Source organism: Scleropages formosus, chromosome 5, assembly GCF_900964775.1.
Source record: "Scleropages formosus chromosome 5, fSclFor1.1, whole genome shotgun sequence".
Taxonomy (NCBI): Eukaryota; Metazoa; Chordata; class Actinopteri; order Osteoglossiformes; family Osteoglossidae; genus Scleropages; species Scleropages formosus.
Genome location: NC_041810.1, coordinates 8462833 through 8479921, shown reverse-complemented (window position 1 = coordinate 8479921; position 17089 = coordinate 8462833). Strand labels below are relative to the sequence as shown.

The 17089-nt window shown below is 45.4% G+C and overlaps 1 protein-coding gene across 2 annotated transcripts in view; it reads right to left on the bottom strand.

Annotated features, from left to right (window-relative positions):
* LOC108931982 (protein bassoon-like) overlaps positions 1-17089 on the bottom strand; it is a 37651-nt gene that overhangs the window by 19613 nt on the left and 949 nt on the right. For both annotated transcript variants that reach the window (XM_029251985.1, XM_018748107.2), the window contains exons 2-4: positions 10493-10868; positions 4007-4651; positions 342-569 (exon numbers count right to left, since the gene is read on the bottom strand). In XM_029251985.1, the coding sequence (XP_029107818.1) occupies positions 342-569; positions 4007-4651; positions 10493-10868 (1249 nt within the window). The remainder of the gene's footprint in view (positions 1-341; positions 570-4006; positions 4652-10492; positions 10869-17089) is intronic.

Genomic DNA, 17089 nt, shown 5'->3' with positions numbered 1-17089 from the left:
AACAAAAAAACAAGACGAAAAAGATATTGAGATGCTGTATTGATGAAAAAGATGTTTACAGACACAAGGAAAAGGATCATCCACTCAGTGTAATTTCTAAATCGCTGAGCCTCTTTGGCACGCTTCTCATCTCTTGTTAATGTGGCATTAATCAAGCAGTAGCACTTGCTTGGAGACAGTTTTAATTAAGTCTCCTTCTCCATTTTGAGCATGTTTCTGTGCTTTTCCCTGACCAGCTGCCTCTCTCTCAGTCTCACTGCTCACCTTGCAGAATAACTGGACAAAGTATGACACCGAGGAGCAGTACCTGGCTGCTTTGCTGGGGGAAGTAGTCCTCCTACCTGAAATTCTGGAGGCTTCTGCTGCAGCTGCTGACCTGTTAACCTGGAGTCAGCGTGCTGACCTTGGCCCTTCTTCTGTAACGGCTGCTCTTGACTGGCAGGTGTTTGGTGCTGGGGAGAACCTGTTTTCTGGAGCACTGCAGATGGAGGCAGAACAGGAAGGGGTTCCTCCAGGGCTCCACACATTAGCCTTTGAGTCTGACAGTTTAAGCAGAGCCATTCTTTCTTCTGAAAAATACAGAACAAAATCAATTAACAAACAGGTCACACAAAAATGTATTTTTTTAAATAATCATTTTGTAATTGTATTTTTTAGGCATCATAACAACAACATAAGAGACAGAAGCAGCAAACAAGAAAATACATAGAGTATACATACATAATACAATGCAAGGGCAAAGGTTCCAAAACACATAGTCATTATTCCAAAATTCATTTGAATTATCATGCACTTCAGATGTTAACCTTTCAATCTGAAGAAAGTTAAACACTTAAGACACAAGACATTTGCAAAAGCAGTTTCTGGTGTGGACCATATAAAAAAGATGCAATTTCTTGCCAAATATGTCCATATAATTACGAGAATCTTGGTGGTAATTAGGGGGTGCGGTGGCACGGTGAGTTGGACCACAGCCCTGCTTTCCGGTGGGTCTGGGGTTCAAGTCCCGCTTGGGGTGCCTTGCGACGGACCGGCGTCCCGTCCTGGGTGTGTCCCCTCCCCCTCCGGCCTTATGCCCTGTGTTACTGGGAAGGCTCCGGTTCCCTGCAACCCCGTATGGGACAAGCGGTTCTGAAAATGTGTGTGTGTGTGTGTAATTAGGAGGGGATGGTGCAGTGCTGTGGTGGGGCACGGTTCTGTTCTCTGGTGGGTTTGGGGTTTGAGTCCTGCCTGGAGTGCCCTTTGATGGACTGGCATCCTGTCCTGGGTGTGGCTTCCCCTCCAGTCCTGTGCCCTGTGTTGCTGGTTTAGGCTCAGGTTTGCGGCAACCCTGCTTAGGCCAAGTGGTTTCAGGCAGTGTGTGTGGTTGTAATTTAATAAGAATATGGAGGGGGGGGCAAATCAAACTCTTTGCTAAAGATCCCTTCAGATAACAGACAAATGACCACCAATCCAATAAAAGTGTATTCTTATCACGTTGCCAGAATAGATTTACATTTACATTTACAGACGGTGCCTAAGAAATTCACATATTCAGTATGATGTGTAATGAAGTTCACTGTATAAGGAATGTAGCTTTTATTTAACTCAGAGCACGTTAAAGAATGTCTTGTATATAGTCTGTACCGAGTAAAAGTGTGAAAATGATGTAAATGTGGGCTGTCCAAGGGCTCTGTGACAGTAATTTTGGCAAAGTGGATTCCAGTGCTTCTGTGAATACTAGAAAACAACAAATATGTTCTATTTGTTGAACTATATGTTTAGGAACTTCGTGCCCCAGGAAATATTGCTTTTTTGACAGCCTAGCCAACATATAAAAGCATTGCTTCTGAGTTCATTGGAGAAAATCCCTGAACTCCCAGAGTGAAGGAAGCAAGGATTCTCCATAAAGAAGGTCCAGGCTGGACTAGGATGGGCCGGTCGGGTTGGCTGCAGGTTTGGGTTGCCGCTGACCGCTATCTTTCTGAATGAGCACTCATGAGCTGAATTACTGTCACACAGTGACAGCCAGGCATCAAAACAGCGAGCAGATGGCACCTCCTGCAGGTTATTCCTTCCTGCAGGCCACAAAGTCCTGCCCTGTTCCCAAACGGCCCAATCCATTCCGCTGTACCTCCATTACAGTAAAAGATTCCATAGTTGCTTGGAAAAGGAGTAGTAATTGTAATAAATATTATTGTAATAATGAGAGCAGAAACAACATTGATGTCTGCTATTAAAAGAGTACAGAAATCTGCAGAAGAGAAAGAGTGTCTTGACTGAGCAGGGTGAGCTCACTATAGAGTGATATGACTGTGATCCTAAAGAATCAAGGGTGAACTGAACAGCTTCGGAATCCCTTCCACATCCAAGAAGGGTCTCCAACTCATCCATTTGCTACTCGATCCTCACTTCTCCAGGCAGCTACTTGAGGAATGTGAACCAGCAACGTGGTCGTACCAGACACACACAAACGCAAACTGTGCATTGACCACCCTGTGTCTGCGTCTGTCTTTCTGGAGAAAAGTTTCTGCTCAATGGAGAAATGTAAAATGTAAATTTAAGGGAGAGCTCAGATGTATGTGTGAACTAATGTGACCACCCAACTGTCTCTAATTCAAAGTTTGTAACCTCTTGTGGGGGACTGAAGCAACAAGACATATTAATGGATTTACCCGCCGGAAGTGGGACATCAGGGCTCTGTAAGGCAGTTATTTGGCCCAGGGTAAAGGTCAAGCTTCCGACGGATTAAGGTCAAAAGTCATGAAAACGTGCTACTTCCTATTAATGGAACGAACTGCTGATCATACTCTCCTTGTCACAATGTGCTGCAAGGACAGGACTACACAGCTAACCTGCCTACACTCTCATGGACAACCTGTCAGTCCTTTGCACTTTTTTTTTGCAACAAGACATCTCTCTGCCTCCCTTCGTTCAGATGGAGCTCCATATTTGCACTGAAATAAACTGCAGGATGACGAAGGGAAGACAGCAGCCCCCCCTGCAGAGAGTGTTTGCGCTGCTCCGGGACTACACGAGGCCCACCTCATGAGTTTGTCATGAGTTCGTGTTTCATCAGGTTTCACAGACCAGCAGGCAAACAATAAGTTAGTGATGCTCCTCATTATCCAGGGCACTTTCTTAATGAAGAGCACTTGTAAAAACAGAGCTGGTACAATGAAAATTGCTGCAAAAATGTGAAACACTACAATTTACTGTGAGTCAGTACTCACGTGTTTTATGTTTTAAATGAATCTGTGTCCTTACCTGTAAATGGTCCATTAATGTGCAGGTGTGTAATATGAAAGGTGGATAATCTATGCGTCCGTTTGTTTTAACTGCTCTATTAGTGTGTGATGATGTCTAAAACTGTCACCACTGGTGGCAGGAAGGGAAGAAATGAGCAACACTTGCAGTATAATGGAGACATATTTCCTCCAGAGACTGTGAAAAAGAGAATGTCACTAGAAATTATTCATTTTGCTTTTCTCAAAAGAACTTACAGTATTAAGCTACAGACAATTATTTAGGTCATTAACACAGCAGAGAATTTTTCACTGGAACAATTTAGGGTAGATTCTGATGGGCTACAATTTGGACGGGCTGGGAATGCATCATTATTTTTCCCATTTATAGTAACAGGAAATAGGCTTCCGGTCCCTGAAATTTCGATACGCAGACCGTTTTCAGGAACAGATAAATGTCATAAATGGAGGCATGCCTGTGTATCAAATGAGGGTTTCTCTGTTATTCAAAGTGTCACCTTCCACCACTGCTCCTTCCAGACAGAGCAAACAGGACTCTGTGCTGCAAATGCAGACAAAACCCTACAGATCCTCGAAATGACAGAGGGCTTCTGCATGCCACCGGGAACATGTAAGACTTGAGTAAGAGACAAGTAAGACCTGAGTAAGAAACGAAGCACAAAAAGGTGTGGTTAAAAACAAAGGCGTAAGTGGCATTGAGAACTCGACCTGCTCCCTCTCGAGCTCCTGCTCTGAAGATACGATGTGGTGTACGCACTTACCTCCACCAGGTGAGGCATGGGGTTGAAGCCACACATGTTGCACACCTGGGCATGGCACTGTGTACATGAGTTGTAGTTCGGTGGCTCAGAGGTGCTCTGGATGTTCAGCTCTGTCTTGCAGAGTGGGCAGTTGGCCTTGGTCTTCTCCGGTCCCTTTGGCATAGGAGCAGGTTGCTTCTTAGGGGGAGCATGAAGGCCTGGGGCAGATCCTGATGCGGGGACATGGGGCCCCTTGGCAGAGGACGGCTGGGGCTGGGACGGCGCCAGCGCTTCTGCAGATATTAAAGTGCTGGCCTGATTCAGGAGGGACGCCCCAAACCCAAAGAGCTTTCCAAATGGTTGCTCCTGGCTCTGCCTGGAGGGGGAGCTGCCAGCACTTCGTGCCTGCTCAGGCTGGTGGGTTGTGGAGGAACGGGACAGGTCAGGCTGAGAAGGGGCCTTGACCAGGGGCTGACTGCTCCGGCCACCTCGTTCCTGCCGCTCCTGGGTCTGGGTGTCCGACTTGCTCGGCTGAAGCGTGGGCCTGACATGCATCTCTGTGCCCGGCGACAGCTCCGTTTCCTGCTGGCCCTTGGCGCGGGGAGTCGTCATGTCCATTCCCAAGGCTCTTTGCATCTGGCAGTTCAGACACAGCCACTCCTGGACCTGGCAAGCAAATATATTTTACAATGTTAGTGCTCAATCCATAAATTAAGATGAAGGTTTTATAAGCTACCAGCAGGCCTTTTATTTGGTTCCCTTTCTTGCACTGTGCCTCACCCACGCTTCCTTCCACACAGCAGGGATTTTCTCAGGAGACACCGACAGGTCCTTACAGCAGCCACTTACCACAGCGAACACCTATTCAGCTGTAAAGGCCTGCATGTGCTGCCACATTTCTGAGAGCTCAGAGAGCTCAGAGCCCCTGGACGTTCGTGCCTGAGTGTCTGTGATCAATAAGATGATGATGAGCGCTGCGCATGTTCATGGACTGAATCAGCCAACAATCAGATCCCAACAGGAAGTTGCAGTTTCAGTCATTTTGAATTGGCTTTAATATTAATGCGGCTAGAAGTGATAAAAAATTAAAAATTAATATTGTTGCGTATCGGCCTCTGTCAAGTGCCACATTCAGGAAAAGAAGCAAAGCAGCTCTTGTGGCCATAGTGATTGTTCAATTTTCAGACACATCAACACATCCAGTGGAAGAATGCAGTGACCAGAAAAAGGCAGCAACACTTCAGTCGTCTCTTCCAGGAACTGCCGCCCGCTCCCTCCACTGCTCTTATTCCTCTTAGACGCTCTGACAATTTCTCCATCTTCTTCAAGCCTTCAGTCAGCTCTCCAAGCGCACCTTCCTCCTCTGTACCCTCTGTCACAGCCTCCCCCGGCGCCCTCTTCCCTCCCCTGTGCTATAGTAACCCAAACACTAACCCTAAATTCCCACATTTGACCACAGATGATGCCATCGGTGTCTTATCAACCCTCTCCTGCTCCGTGTGGCACAAGGCAGTAACAGCTATACAGTACTTGCTGTTTTCATGTTACTAAATGTCCCATTCTGATTCTGTGAGCTAAAAACAGGACAGAGCCTACAGGGGCAAAGAGTAAGAAAAGAAAGGACTGAAAAGAGAAGGCAAACATATTCTGCAATACATGATATCAATCCTGAACCAAACACAACCACTGAGTCCCACTCCAGACCCATTCAATCCCTCTCCAGATCCAAGGAGTCCAACTCCCTACCCATTTCTGAGGCTCACTTAAGGTCTATTGGCTGCACTCGTCAGTCCCCGAGATGGTGGTGTGGCCCAGGGCGCCTGCCACACACTTTTTGTGTTTTGTGTGTACGCTGGATATACACCTGCAATTCAGACTGTAGCCCCAAACAGAAAGAAGGCAGCCACTGAAAACTGGATTTCTCAGCAAGCAACCGTTCTCCTTAAATATCACGGTTATTAAGTTCTATTTAATACAGTTAAAATGCTAATGAAGCCACGAAAGCGTACCATTTGAAGCACGTTTTAAATTTTAAAACAAGTCATACGAATTTTATTGACATTACATGTGAGAAGACTTTTTTTTCCCCCAAAAACATGTATTTACTCTAACAAAAGATGTTACTCTGTGGTTCACTGCAGCAGTGAGGTTTGCCTTCTTCACGAGGCCACTGGCAGCAGTACATGGTATTTCAACTCTTGTCCTTGTTCATGATGGATGATCACTGTGAAGAACTGAAACTAGAGTCAATTCATTAAGCATTACATAGTACGGAGGCTTTGATAAAACAAATGTCAGTTGTTCTTCAGTCTGATACAACCCTGTATGAATGAGACTGAAGGAAACAGGTCAGAAATAGATGACGCCTCTGGCTAAACGGGTTGCGTTTTGCTATTTGCAGCTCAGTTTATGCTGCTGTTCTTCAAGTCACGGATAAATTACTACCAAGACTGAGCGAGTAGGAAATCAGTCTAGGGTTTGAATAATTTCTTTGTGGACGTCTTAAAAGGATAAAGGATTCCTGCTGACCATCAAGTCGGCGATGCCAGACAAACAGTAACTGCATTGTGCTCAAGGAATAACACAGGTCCTACCAGCAGAAAAGATCTCTCTCTCTCTCTCTCTCTCTCTCTTTCTCACACACACACACACACACACACACACACACACACACACACAGTCCAAGGGTGCTTGTCCCAGTGAGCTGGAGCCTAGCCCAGTTGCACAAGGGGAAGGGACACACCCAGGACAGGATGCTGGTCCATTGCAGGGCATCCCAAGCAGGACTCGAACGCCAGACCCACCAGAGAGCGGGACCCGGCCAAACCCGCTGTGCCACCACACCCCCTGGAAAAGGACTGTCTTCAGAAAATCTACACTTGTGTCTAAGAACAGCACGTGTGTGTTCATTATGAGTTTATTATGCCTCCGAACAAGAGCCTCATCGAAGAGTGTACATGACATCCATTCACTATTGTACTCCCCTTCCACGGTCAAAGTCTGGTATTTTACAGCCTCTGCAATCCACAACCCTTCAGCATTATGAAGCTAAATCAAGAAATGCAGCGTCAGCAGACCTGCACAAGTTCTCCTGTCAAATAAATAGAAGAGAATAAAAATGTATAGTATGTGCGCAATATAGATGTGGGCATGCCTTGTATCAATCAAAAAGGCAACATCAGAAATCACACAGTTTGTCCCAAGCAGGGTTGCGGCAAATCGGACCCTAACCCGGCAGCACAGGGAGCAAGGCCGGGGGGCAACGCACCCAGGATGGGATGCCAGTCCATTGCAAGGCACCCCAAGCAGGACTCGAACCCCAGACCCACCAGAGAGCAGGCACAGGCCAATATCAGGCATCCATTGTGTAAAATAAACATAAGTCTACAGAGAGATTTGCTTGTCCCTGTTGCCCCAGGATGGGGTAGGATTCTGGTTTAGAGTTATGGGTTAGGGTTAGTGTTAGGGTTAGGGATTCTGGTTTACGCTTGGGTTATGGTTAGGGATTCTGGTTTAGGGTTAAGATTAGGTATTCTGGTTTACGGTTAGAGGTTAGGGTTAGGGTTAAGCATTCTGGTTTAGGGTTAGGGATTCTGGTTTCAAGATTTGGTAAGGCTTACTGTAATCAACAGAGGACCATATGTGGGAGCATTCCTTGAAAGTGTATCCTGAACAAATGAAGATGGAGTTTACTATATGTGTACTGGACTGGGCTCTTGAGCAGAGGACAGGGTGTCACTCCCTGTTCTCAATGGATGGATTGCTCTCTGTGGTGGGTACTGGGTGGTGCTCTTGTGCGTCAACATCTGCCCATTGTACAATCCTGGCACAAGTTCTCCTGTCAAATAAATAGAAGAGAATAAAAATGTATAGTATGTGCGCAATATAGATGTGGGCATGCCTTGTATCAATCAAAAAGGCAACATCAGAAATCACACAGTTTGTCCCAAGCAGGGTTGCGGCAAATCGGACCCTAACCCGGCAGCACAGGGAGCAAGGCCGGGGGGCAACGCACCCAGGATGGGATGCCAGTCCATTGCAAGGCACCCCAAGCAGGACTCGAACCCCAGACCCACCAGAGAGCAGGCACAGGCCAATATCAGGCATCCATTGTGTAAAATAAACATAAGTCTACAGAGAGATTTGCTTGTCCCTGTTGCCCCAGGATGGGGTAGGATTCTGGTTTAGAGTTATGGGTTAGGGTTAGTGTTAGGGTTAGGGATTCTGGTTTACGCTTGGGTTATGGTTAGGGATTCTGGTTTAGGGTTAAGATTAGGTATTCTGGTTTACGGTTAGAGGTTAGGGTTAGGGTTAAGCATTCTGGTTTAGGGTTAGGGATTCTGGTTTCAAGATTTGGTAAGGCTTACTGTAATCAACAGAGGACCATATGTGGGAGCATTCCTTGAAAGTGTATCCTGAACAAATGAAGATGGAGTTTACTATATGTGTACTGGACTGGGCTCTTGAGCAGAGGACAGGGTGTCACTCCCTGTTCTCAATGGATGGATTGCTCTCTGTGGTGGGTACTGGGTGGTGCTCTTGTGCGTCAACATCTGCCCATTGTACAATCCTGGCAACAGACCTGAAAGTGGGTTTCAACTTGAACTAGAGGTTCACCATGAGAGTTATCAAGACCACTGAAGAGCTGCCCTGTAAACCACAAATAAGACCCATCGTGCAGTCATCTACTGTGAAAGAACACACTGTCCAATCCAAAAGTGCTTTCATTAACATACATGTTTTACATACTGTCACATGAGAAACATTCCAGTCTAACCTACATTAATCAATGCTAGTGTTTGCCAGGAGAGGAAGGAGAAGATGTTTCATATTCCGTCACCGAAAAGCCGAGAGGACAGCCTTTCCATAGCTGTGAAATACAGGACACCACCCAACTTAACAGCTGTAATAAGACCCCTCCACCTTCTAGCAGTAGATGATTTGAAGCTGATGGCCTTTTTCAAGACACAGTTCCATTGCCAAGGAGTACAAGGGTACAATGGGAGCACCCCATTAGGTAACTGTCAACAGTTCAGCTGTGTATGGTTCAGTTTCCTGTGTTTCAAGGGTCCACCAGCAGCATTCAGCAAGGCTGCTGCCTACAACTGGAACCACGAGCAGTACCCGAGTGGTTCACCGATTCAGGTCTGAAGACACAGAAGTGCCATTTTGTTTCACAAGGCACATCCCTCTTCAGATTAAAAGACATGTTGATGTAAAAGGAAACCAAGGAACTCTGTTAATGTCAAAGGCTGAGACAACATTAACTTCGTCCCACAGCTCCAACACCATTTCAACATGACCCTGAGACAATCTGTCCATTAGTGCCTAGTTATCCCTGTCGGGTCTCCTGCTGGGCAGCTGGAGCTTCCCCGAGTTTCCCTTGTACGGCCTCTGGCTCCTGGCCAAGCAGAGACTTTGCTCACTCAGCTTCTGCACCAGCGAGGTACCGACGGCGCTCATTGAGCCATCTTCCTCTACAACGTGCCACGTCTGGCCTAAAGGACAATCCGACGCCACAGGACCCAATATGTTCGGCCTCACAAGTCCTTAACTGGCTATCTCTACGTGGCTCTCAGGTCTACAAGTGAGATTAAAAAAATACATTGAAAAGTAGCACTTGGCAGAGCTGCAACAGAAGATCTGGAAAAGGTCCTCAAATGTGGTGATGTTTGCACAACAATGGACATTAGCAGCAGAAACTTATTAGCAATAAGTTGTAGTAGTATTAATACTTGTAGTAATAGTGTATGGATGTGAAATCAGGACACTGCAGAAGCAGGAAGAAAAAACATGAACTCCTTTGAATTGTGGAGCTTGAGAAGACATTTAAGGACACATGGACAATCTGGACAACAAGCAGATGGCTCTTGGCCCCCAATCAAAGGACAGCTGGTAGCGTAGTGGTTAGAGCTACTGCCTTTGAATCCAAAGGCTGCAGGTTCCATTCCTACCTCCTGCTGTAGTAACCTTGAACAAGGTACTTACCTTAAATTGTTCCAGTAAAATTACCCAGCTGTACAAATAGGTAAATAATTGTAACCTCAACACTGTAAGTCACTTTGGAGAAGAGTGTCTGCTAAATGCATAAATGTAACTCAAACCAGAAGTGTCATCTGAAGCAGAAAGGATGAGATTGAGGCTATCATACTATGGAAACTTCATGAGAAGACTGGATTCTCTCAAAAAGACTAGTGCTTGACAAAGCCAGACAAAGCAGAAGGAAAGAACAAGCAGAAACCAGATCCATGGAATCAATCACAGTAAGAAAACACACATCCCTTTCAGCATGGAGGACATTGTGGAGAAGCTCCATATGTGTGGCCTGCAAGGGTCAAAGACATTGACTCAATGGCTCTGAGCAACAAGGCCACTGATGAGATAGAAACAAGAACCAGTATTTAAATGAGCAAGAGCTCACCCCTATGAGGGGCAGCCTGACCATAAACACAGGAAGAGCCCACCTGTGTGTGACAAATGCTAAGTGCAAAAACAGGAATTACTCACCTCTGTGAGGTGCGGGTTAGGGTTGAAGCCACACTGGTTGCACACAGTGGAGCGGCACTGTGTGCAGGTGTTGCAGCTGGAACGGTCCTGGGAAGCACTCAAGTCCGTGGTCTTGCACACGGGGCACAGCGTGCTGCTGGGCATGGGGGCGATCTGGGGAAGCGAATACGGGGACGTGGGAGCGCTGCCATGGACAGGGGTTGCTGATGGGGACTTCCCAGCTTTGACATCCACCTGGAGCTCCTGCCTGGAGGAAGGACCCTGCGCTTGGTTTTGGGAATGGCCTGGGCTCCCAGCGGGCAGCTCTTGGCCCCGCCCTGGCGGCCCTGTTCGGCCGTCCCCGGGACCAGGCCGGGCTCCCGTCTTCTCATCAAGGCTGCAAGGCCAAAATGAAATTTTACCTACGGAGTCAAACATTCTAATGTCTTACATTTTTTTATTTATCTAGAGGACACTTTTCTGCAAACCAATTTGTTAAACATGTTAACGTACCGTATGCTTATTAAAGGATAAATCCATACATTTGAACCACACTTGCAAAAGCCTGTTCATCCACATAAAGTATGTGTCCATATGTCCTACCAGTCATTATGAAGTTAACAAGGGTTCGACTCATGGCTCCAAATAAGCTAAATGAAGACACGTAAATGTAGCATTCACGGTAAAAGGGAATAAGTTACATAATAAATAACATGGTTTTATGGCATAACACGACAACATAATAACTGCAGCCCCAGGGAACGCATGGAGCAATATGTCAGAAATGTAGTAAATGTAATAATGTTACACACTCTGCTTCTCTGCAGCTTCATGTAACACTTGGAATGAGTGAATTATCAACCATCTTATTAATATCATTTTCATATGGGGTTATGAATGAGAGATTACCAGGATTAACGGACGTGGTTACACACAAAAGGGACACTTCTTTCACCAAACCTTGGTCTGTTTGCCATTTGTCTGCCAAATACATACATTTCAACACTTCTTTCCTCATACTTTTCCATTTTGGTGATAAATAAGAAGGGTGTGAATATAAAAATGACTCACAGCAGAATCTCTGTGCTGCACAGAGCTGCTTTGTTTTCAGAGCAGACACCTAATTTTAGCAACCCATCACTGAGGATCTTAGACATTCAGCACCTCCAAGCAGAAGAAGCCAGACAGGAGAAACTGCAGAAAATTTAGAATGAAATTACATGAAATTCAAATTCAGTTCATTCACAGGAGCTAACAAACAATTAAATGTACTAATATCACAAGAAGGCACTCCGAACACCTACTAAGGGCTGATGTGTCAAATATGAGCCCAGATGTTTTGGAAATGTTTGGTAATATCTGTCCTGTTGTGTCATGGAGTGACAAACCCCAGATACATCACTGACTGGTTTCAGGCCCCTGAAGCCACACGTCCTGCCTGTCACTGCCATGTCAAAATTGTAACTGCGAAGTTCGAAATGCGAATGGAAAAGCCGTTTTATTATCACAAACAAAAATTCATGTTTTTTCACCACGGAGTGTGAGCAGACCCCCCCGCAGTGAGAGAGGGATAAACCATTCAGAGCCCACACACACACACACACACACACACAGAGTCTGAAGCCACTTGTCCCGAGCAGGGTCACGGTGAGCCAGAGCCTAACCCGGCAACACGGGGCATGAGGTCGGAGGGGGAGGAGGCACATCCAGGACAGGACACCAGTCTGTCACGAGGCACCCCAAGCAGGACTCGAAAACCAGACCTACCAGAGAGCAGGACCCGGCCAAACCCTCTGCGCCACCGTTCCACTAAAGGATAAGCCACTTCGCTGAGGAAATGACCGTCCGCTTGTGAAGCGTCTGTTCATCTACAGCACATCGTGGTACAATCCTCTGTTTAGTCAGCATGGTAAAAGCACCATTTCGCCCTGTTCTGTCCACTTTCACAGCTATGCATCACACTCAAGATCCTGGATTAATTATCCTCCATTGATCTGTAGATTCCAGAGTGAGTTCAGGTTCCACGTGGTCTTTCGTCAAGTGAACCTGAGATTTGCGGACTCTCGGTTCAGCGGTCCTCTACAACAGCGTGCTGTCACTTGGTATAAATCACGGTTTGGTTCCTCAGAGAAAACAAAAAGAATGATGCTATCATCTTCATGCCGCCTTCATACTGTGTGGCTCAGCTTTAGTGTCCAAATCTCCCAGATCCTGATCACTCTCCAGCTTGCAGCCATTGACACTCTCACACATTGACACTCCCGCACACACGCTCCACCTCAACTCCCACACCAACATCGTCCTGGCAGAGGATCTCGAGCGGAAGGTCAAGACAAGAGAAGCTGAGAGCAATCCCATGGGAGCTCGTGCCTCAAACTGAGACTCCAGTGATGGTTTCCACCAGAAATCACTTGGTGGAAAAATATTTAGGTTTGCACTCCACTTTACTGTCACTCTTCATCAGCGAAGGTACGGCACGAGTTTCACTGTTCTTTTACGAGACACCATGAATAAAGTGACGCCGGCACGCAAGTCAAAAGGAAAGATGTCATCAGGCAGGCTCGACATCTCTGACCATCATGTCTACGCACTCATTTTTCAAGGAACACGGAGAAGTACTTCTGAATTCTCTTACTGCAGATGACATTCTAAGGCAGCAGACAGAAGCCAAGAACTTCTTAGAGAGGGATGCTAAGATTCACTTGTGATTTTATTTGGGCTCAAACTATTCTATCTATCTATCTATCCATCTTGTTAAGGTTACACATCACTGTGGGGCAGCAAAGAGCGAAGCCCATGAACAGTAGTTCCCGCTGCACCAAAGACCCGATGCTGTCAACGCAATCAGACAGCACAGGTAAAGGGATGGAGGATTTTTGAAGGTGTGCACCTCCCACATCTCCACTCCACACTGCAGTCCAGTTGGAGGTTGTAATGCTCCTTTCGTTGGTCAATATTCTCTTGTGTTGTTCTGACCTTCTAAGGCATTGGGTTTTGCATCCTAAAAATGGCAGAAACCCACCTTAACACACCTTAGTATTCACTGAAACGACTTGCCCCTGTAAGGCCTACATTATTCCTAAGCTGTGCTTATAACTTGTACTTTGGAAATTTGTTAAACGATTTCTACTGTAAATACCATTAGGAATGACAGAATATGCAAAGCAATTTTGACTATTTTTATTTGTTTTACTTTACTTATGTCTTGGTTTTTCGTGGTACCTTGGAAAGTAAATTGAAATATATTTTTGGTTATTTATTGGATTTCTGTAAAAATGTTTTCTTTGAAATTCAAGGTGTAATTAATAAAACAGTTAATGGCTATAAAGGTTTAGCCTGAACTTGATATGTGATATTTTTTCATTTAAACATGCCAGTTAAAAAACAAAAATTCTGATTTTTAACAAATGAAACAAAGTACTTGTTAATTTTCAGAAACTTGCCACAATTTTTCCTCTCCTTTATATTTTATTTTGCCGTTTAATAAAATGTAAAAGCATCTTTCGAGGAATCATCAGGATAATCGTTATAATACTAGATTATTAAAATAATCAATAGTAGCAGCCCTCAGTTTTCCTACATGTAAAAACACATTTGCAGCTAAAGTGTTACAGAGAGTGTGGGCAGTGATCTGCTGAGTGGTGAGAAAAGTAATGTGATCAGAGGAGTCGTCCTTCACCTTATTACACCTTAGGTCCTTACCTTATTCACCTTATACAGTAAATACAAAAGCAGTTCTGAGTGTTCCTTTTCATCCTGTGGTGAAGCAATTCCATCGTGAAGGTTCTTCCAGAAGGACAGTGCAAACCCTAACCCTAACCCTAACCCTATCACATTCCCATTCCAGTCATCAGTTCTCAGACAAAGTAAGTACTTTGAAGTGGTGGTGAAAGAGCATTTCCCATCTACAGTATTACATATGTCTCCCTATGGAGCATAACTTTCGCCAGGAATCTTCTCTTCATTTGAACAATCTTTATACACTCAACCATCTCCCTATGATTCTCTCTTCTGAGAAATGGTCTCTCCAAGACAGTTTGCCCACAGTTGAACTGTGGACCATCTACATTCACACACCGTACTCAGACTCGGTTTAAGGAAATATTCATTTTTGTTTCTGCTTGTCTTTGAATGGTTTGCATAACTGGAGACAACTGGCACTGGAGTGATTACAGCTGCAGCCTTTGGATCTGAAGGTTGTCACTTCAAACACCCTGCTGCTGTAGTACCCTTGAGCAAGGTTCTTACCCTAAATTGCTCCACTAAAAATGACCAGATGGGTACATAATTGTAAGTACCTTAACGTTGTAAGTCACTCTGGAGAAAGTGTGAGCTGAACAAAAAAATGTAATGCTTTTTTCCAAACTACTGACTAATTTCAAATGTACTAGAATGATTTTTTGAAAGGCTATGAATCACAGGTATGTTTCTAAAGTCTATGGGATGTACAGTATATGACAGTAACATGAAGCAAAAAACTGAGCTTTTGGGAATTAATAAAACTTGGGTTATTGACACAATCAGATACACATTTCCTACTGTTACATGTCGTCTTAAAGCTGCTTTGTGCTAAATAAATTCCAGGAAATTTCTTCATTCCCTGCAGTTAAAAATTGCGCCAGGAAAAGAACTAAACTCATCACAACATCATGCAGGATTGTGAGCGTTATTGATGCAACCAGGAGTCAACCCTCTGTTGACTTTGTTGTTTTTATATGCAGTGTAGATGCTGTGATGTAATGAAAAATTTCCCGCGTTAAGCCACAGCAAACTAAATGGTCCAATGGAGATGATAACATCAATCAATGTGCAGCATGTGAGATGAACTAGTGAGCTGAGCACACACCTGAGGAATATGATGGACCTTCAAACCGACCAGCTGGGTTCATAGAGTACATTGTATAATAGCGCGCTCATTAATTAGTTTTCTCATGTCTGCTCATTACAGCTCTCTTGGGGCTCTGCAAAGGGTTAACAAATCAATTTACCTATTTATAATGCAGAAATCAATAACCTGAAAGTACTGCTCTCACACAGACTCTTGCACATTATGTCCTGCTGCCCTTTTCCCTTGACCTTCATGAGAGTTGAGGGTCCCTAGGCTGCAGAAGCCCTGCCGGCAGTAAAAATCCAAATGGTAAATGTTGGGAGTTATTATCATCTCGGAGGTAAAGAACCGAAGCAGAGATGCTCCTCACCTGAGATATGAAAGAGCAAAGTGGTGTGTCACATCTGTGCTGTGGTTTAACGTTGAGTCATTACACGGCACCGCATGGAGACGCTCGGACAAGTTCCTACCACGACGACAAGCTCTGCAGCTTATCAGCTCATCAGTTCTTACTGCGAAATGGCTGGACGTTTGGGTGCTATGAAGAAAAAAGCGACAAACATCCTTCGTGCATCTGCGTGGAGGCTTCGTAAAGCGCCATAACAAATATGAATTCTACAGGGTTCGTATGTTCCATAAGTCGGCTCATCCTGGTCTTTCCTCCTACATTTACATTTATTTATTTAGCAGATGCTTTTCGCCAAAGCGACTTCCAGTGAACTCTATGTAGTGTTATCAGCCCACACACCTTATTCACCGCGGTGACTTACACTGCTTACAATGGGACACTCATTCATACATCAGTGGAACACACACACACTCTCTCTGTCACTCACACACTATGGGGGAACCCGAACAGCACGTCTTTGGACTGTGGGAGGAAACCCATGCAGACATGGGGAGAACATGCAAACTCCACACAGACTGGGTGGAGATCGGACTCATGTCCTCTCACACCACCCAGGCGATGATGATGGTGGTGATGGTGATGATGGTGGTGGTGGTGATGATGATGATGTTGATGGTGGTGGTGATAATGCTGGTGGTGATGATGATGATGTTGATGGTGGTGGTGGGGGTGATGGTGGTGGTGATGATGATGATGGTGGTGATGATGATGATGATGATGATGATGGTGGTGATGATGGTGGTGGTGATGATGATGATGATGGTGGTGGTGATGATGATGATGGTGGGAGTGATGGTGGTGATGATGATGATGTTGATGGTGGTGGTGATGATGGTGGTGGTGGTGATGATGGTGGTGGGGGTGGTGATGGTGGCGATGATGATAATGTTGATGGTGGTGGTGATGATGATGGTGATGCTGATGGTGGTGGTGGTGATGATGATGATGGTGGGGGTGATGGTGATGATGATGATGATGTTGATGGTGGTGGTGGGGGTGATGGTGGTGGTGATGATGATGATGGTGGTGGTGATGGTGATGATGATGGTGGGGGTGATGGTGGTGATGCTGATGATGTTGATGGTGGTGGTGGGGGTGATGGTGGTGGTGATGATGATGATGGTGGTGGTGATGGTGGTGATGATGATGATGTTGATGGTGGTGGTGATGATGGTGGTGGTGATGATGATGATGTTGATGGTGGTGGTGATGATGGTGGTGGTGATGATGATGGTGATGCTGATGGTGGTGGTGGTGATGATGATGATGGTGGTGGTGATGATGATGATGGTGGTGGTGATGCTGATGGTGGTGGTGGTGATGATGATGATGGTGGTGATGGTGGTGGTGATGGTGATGATGATGATGATGGTGGTGGTGA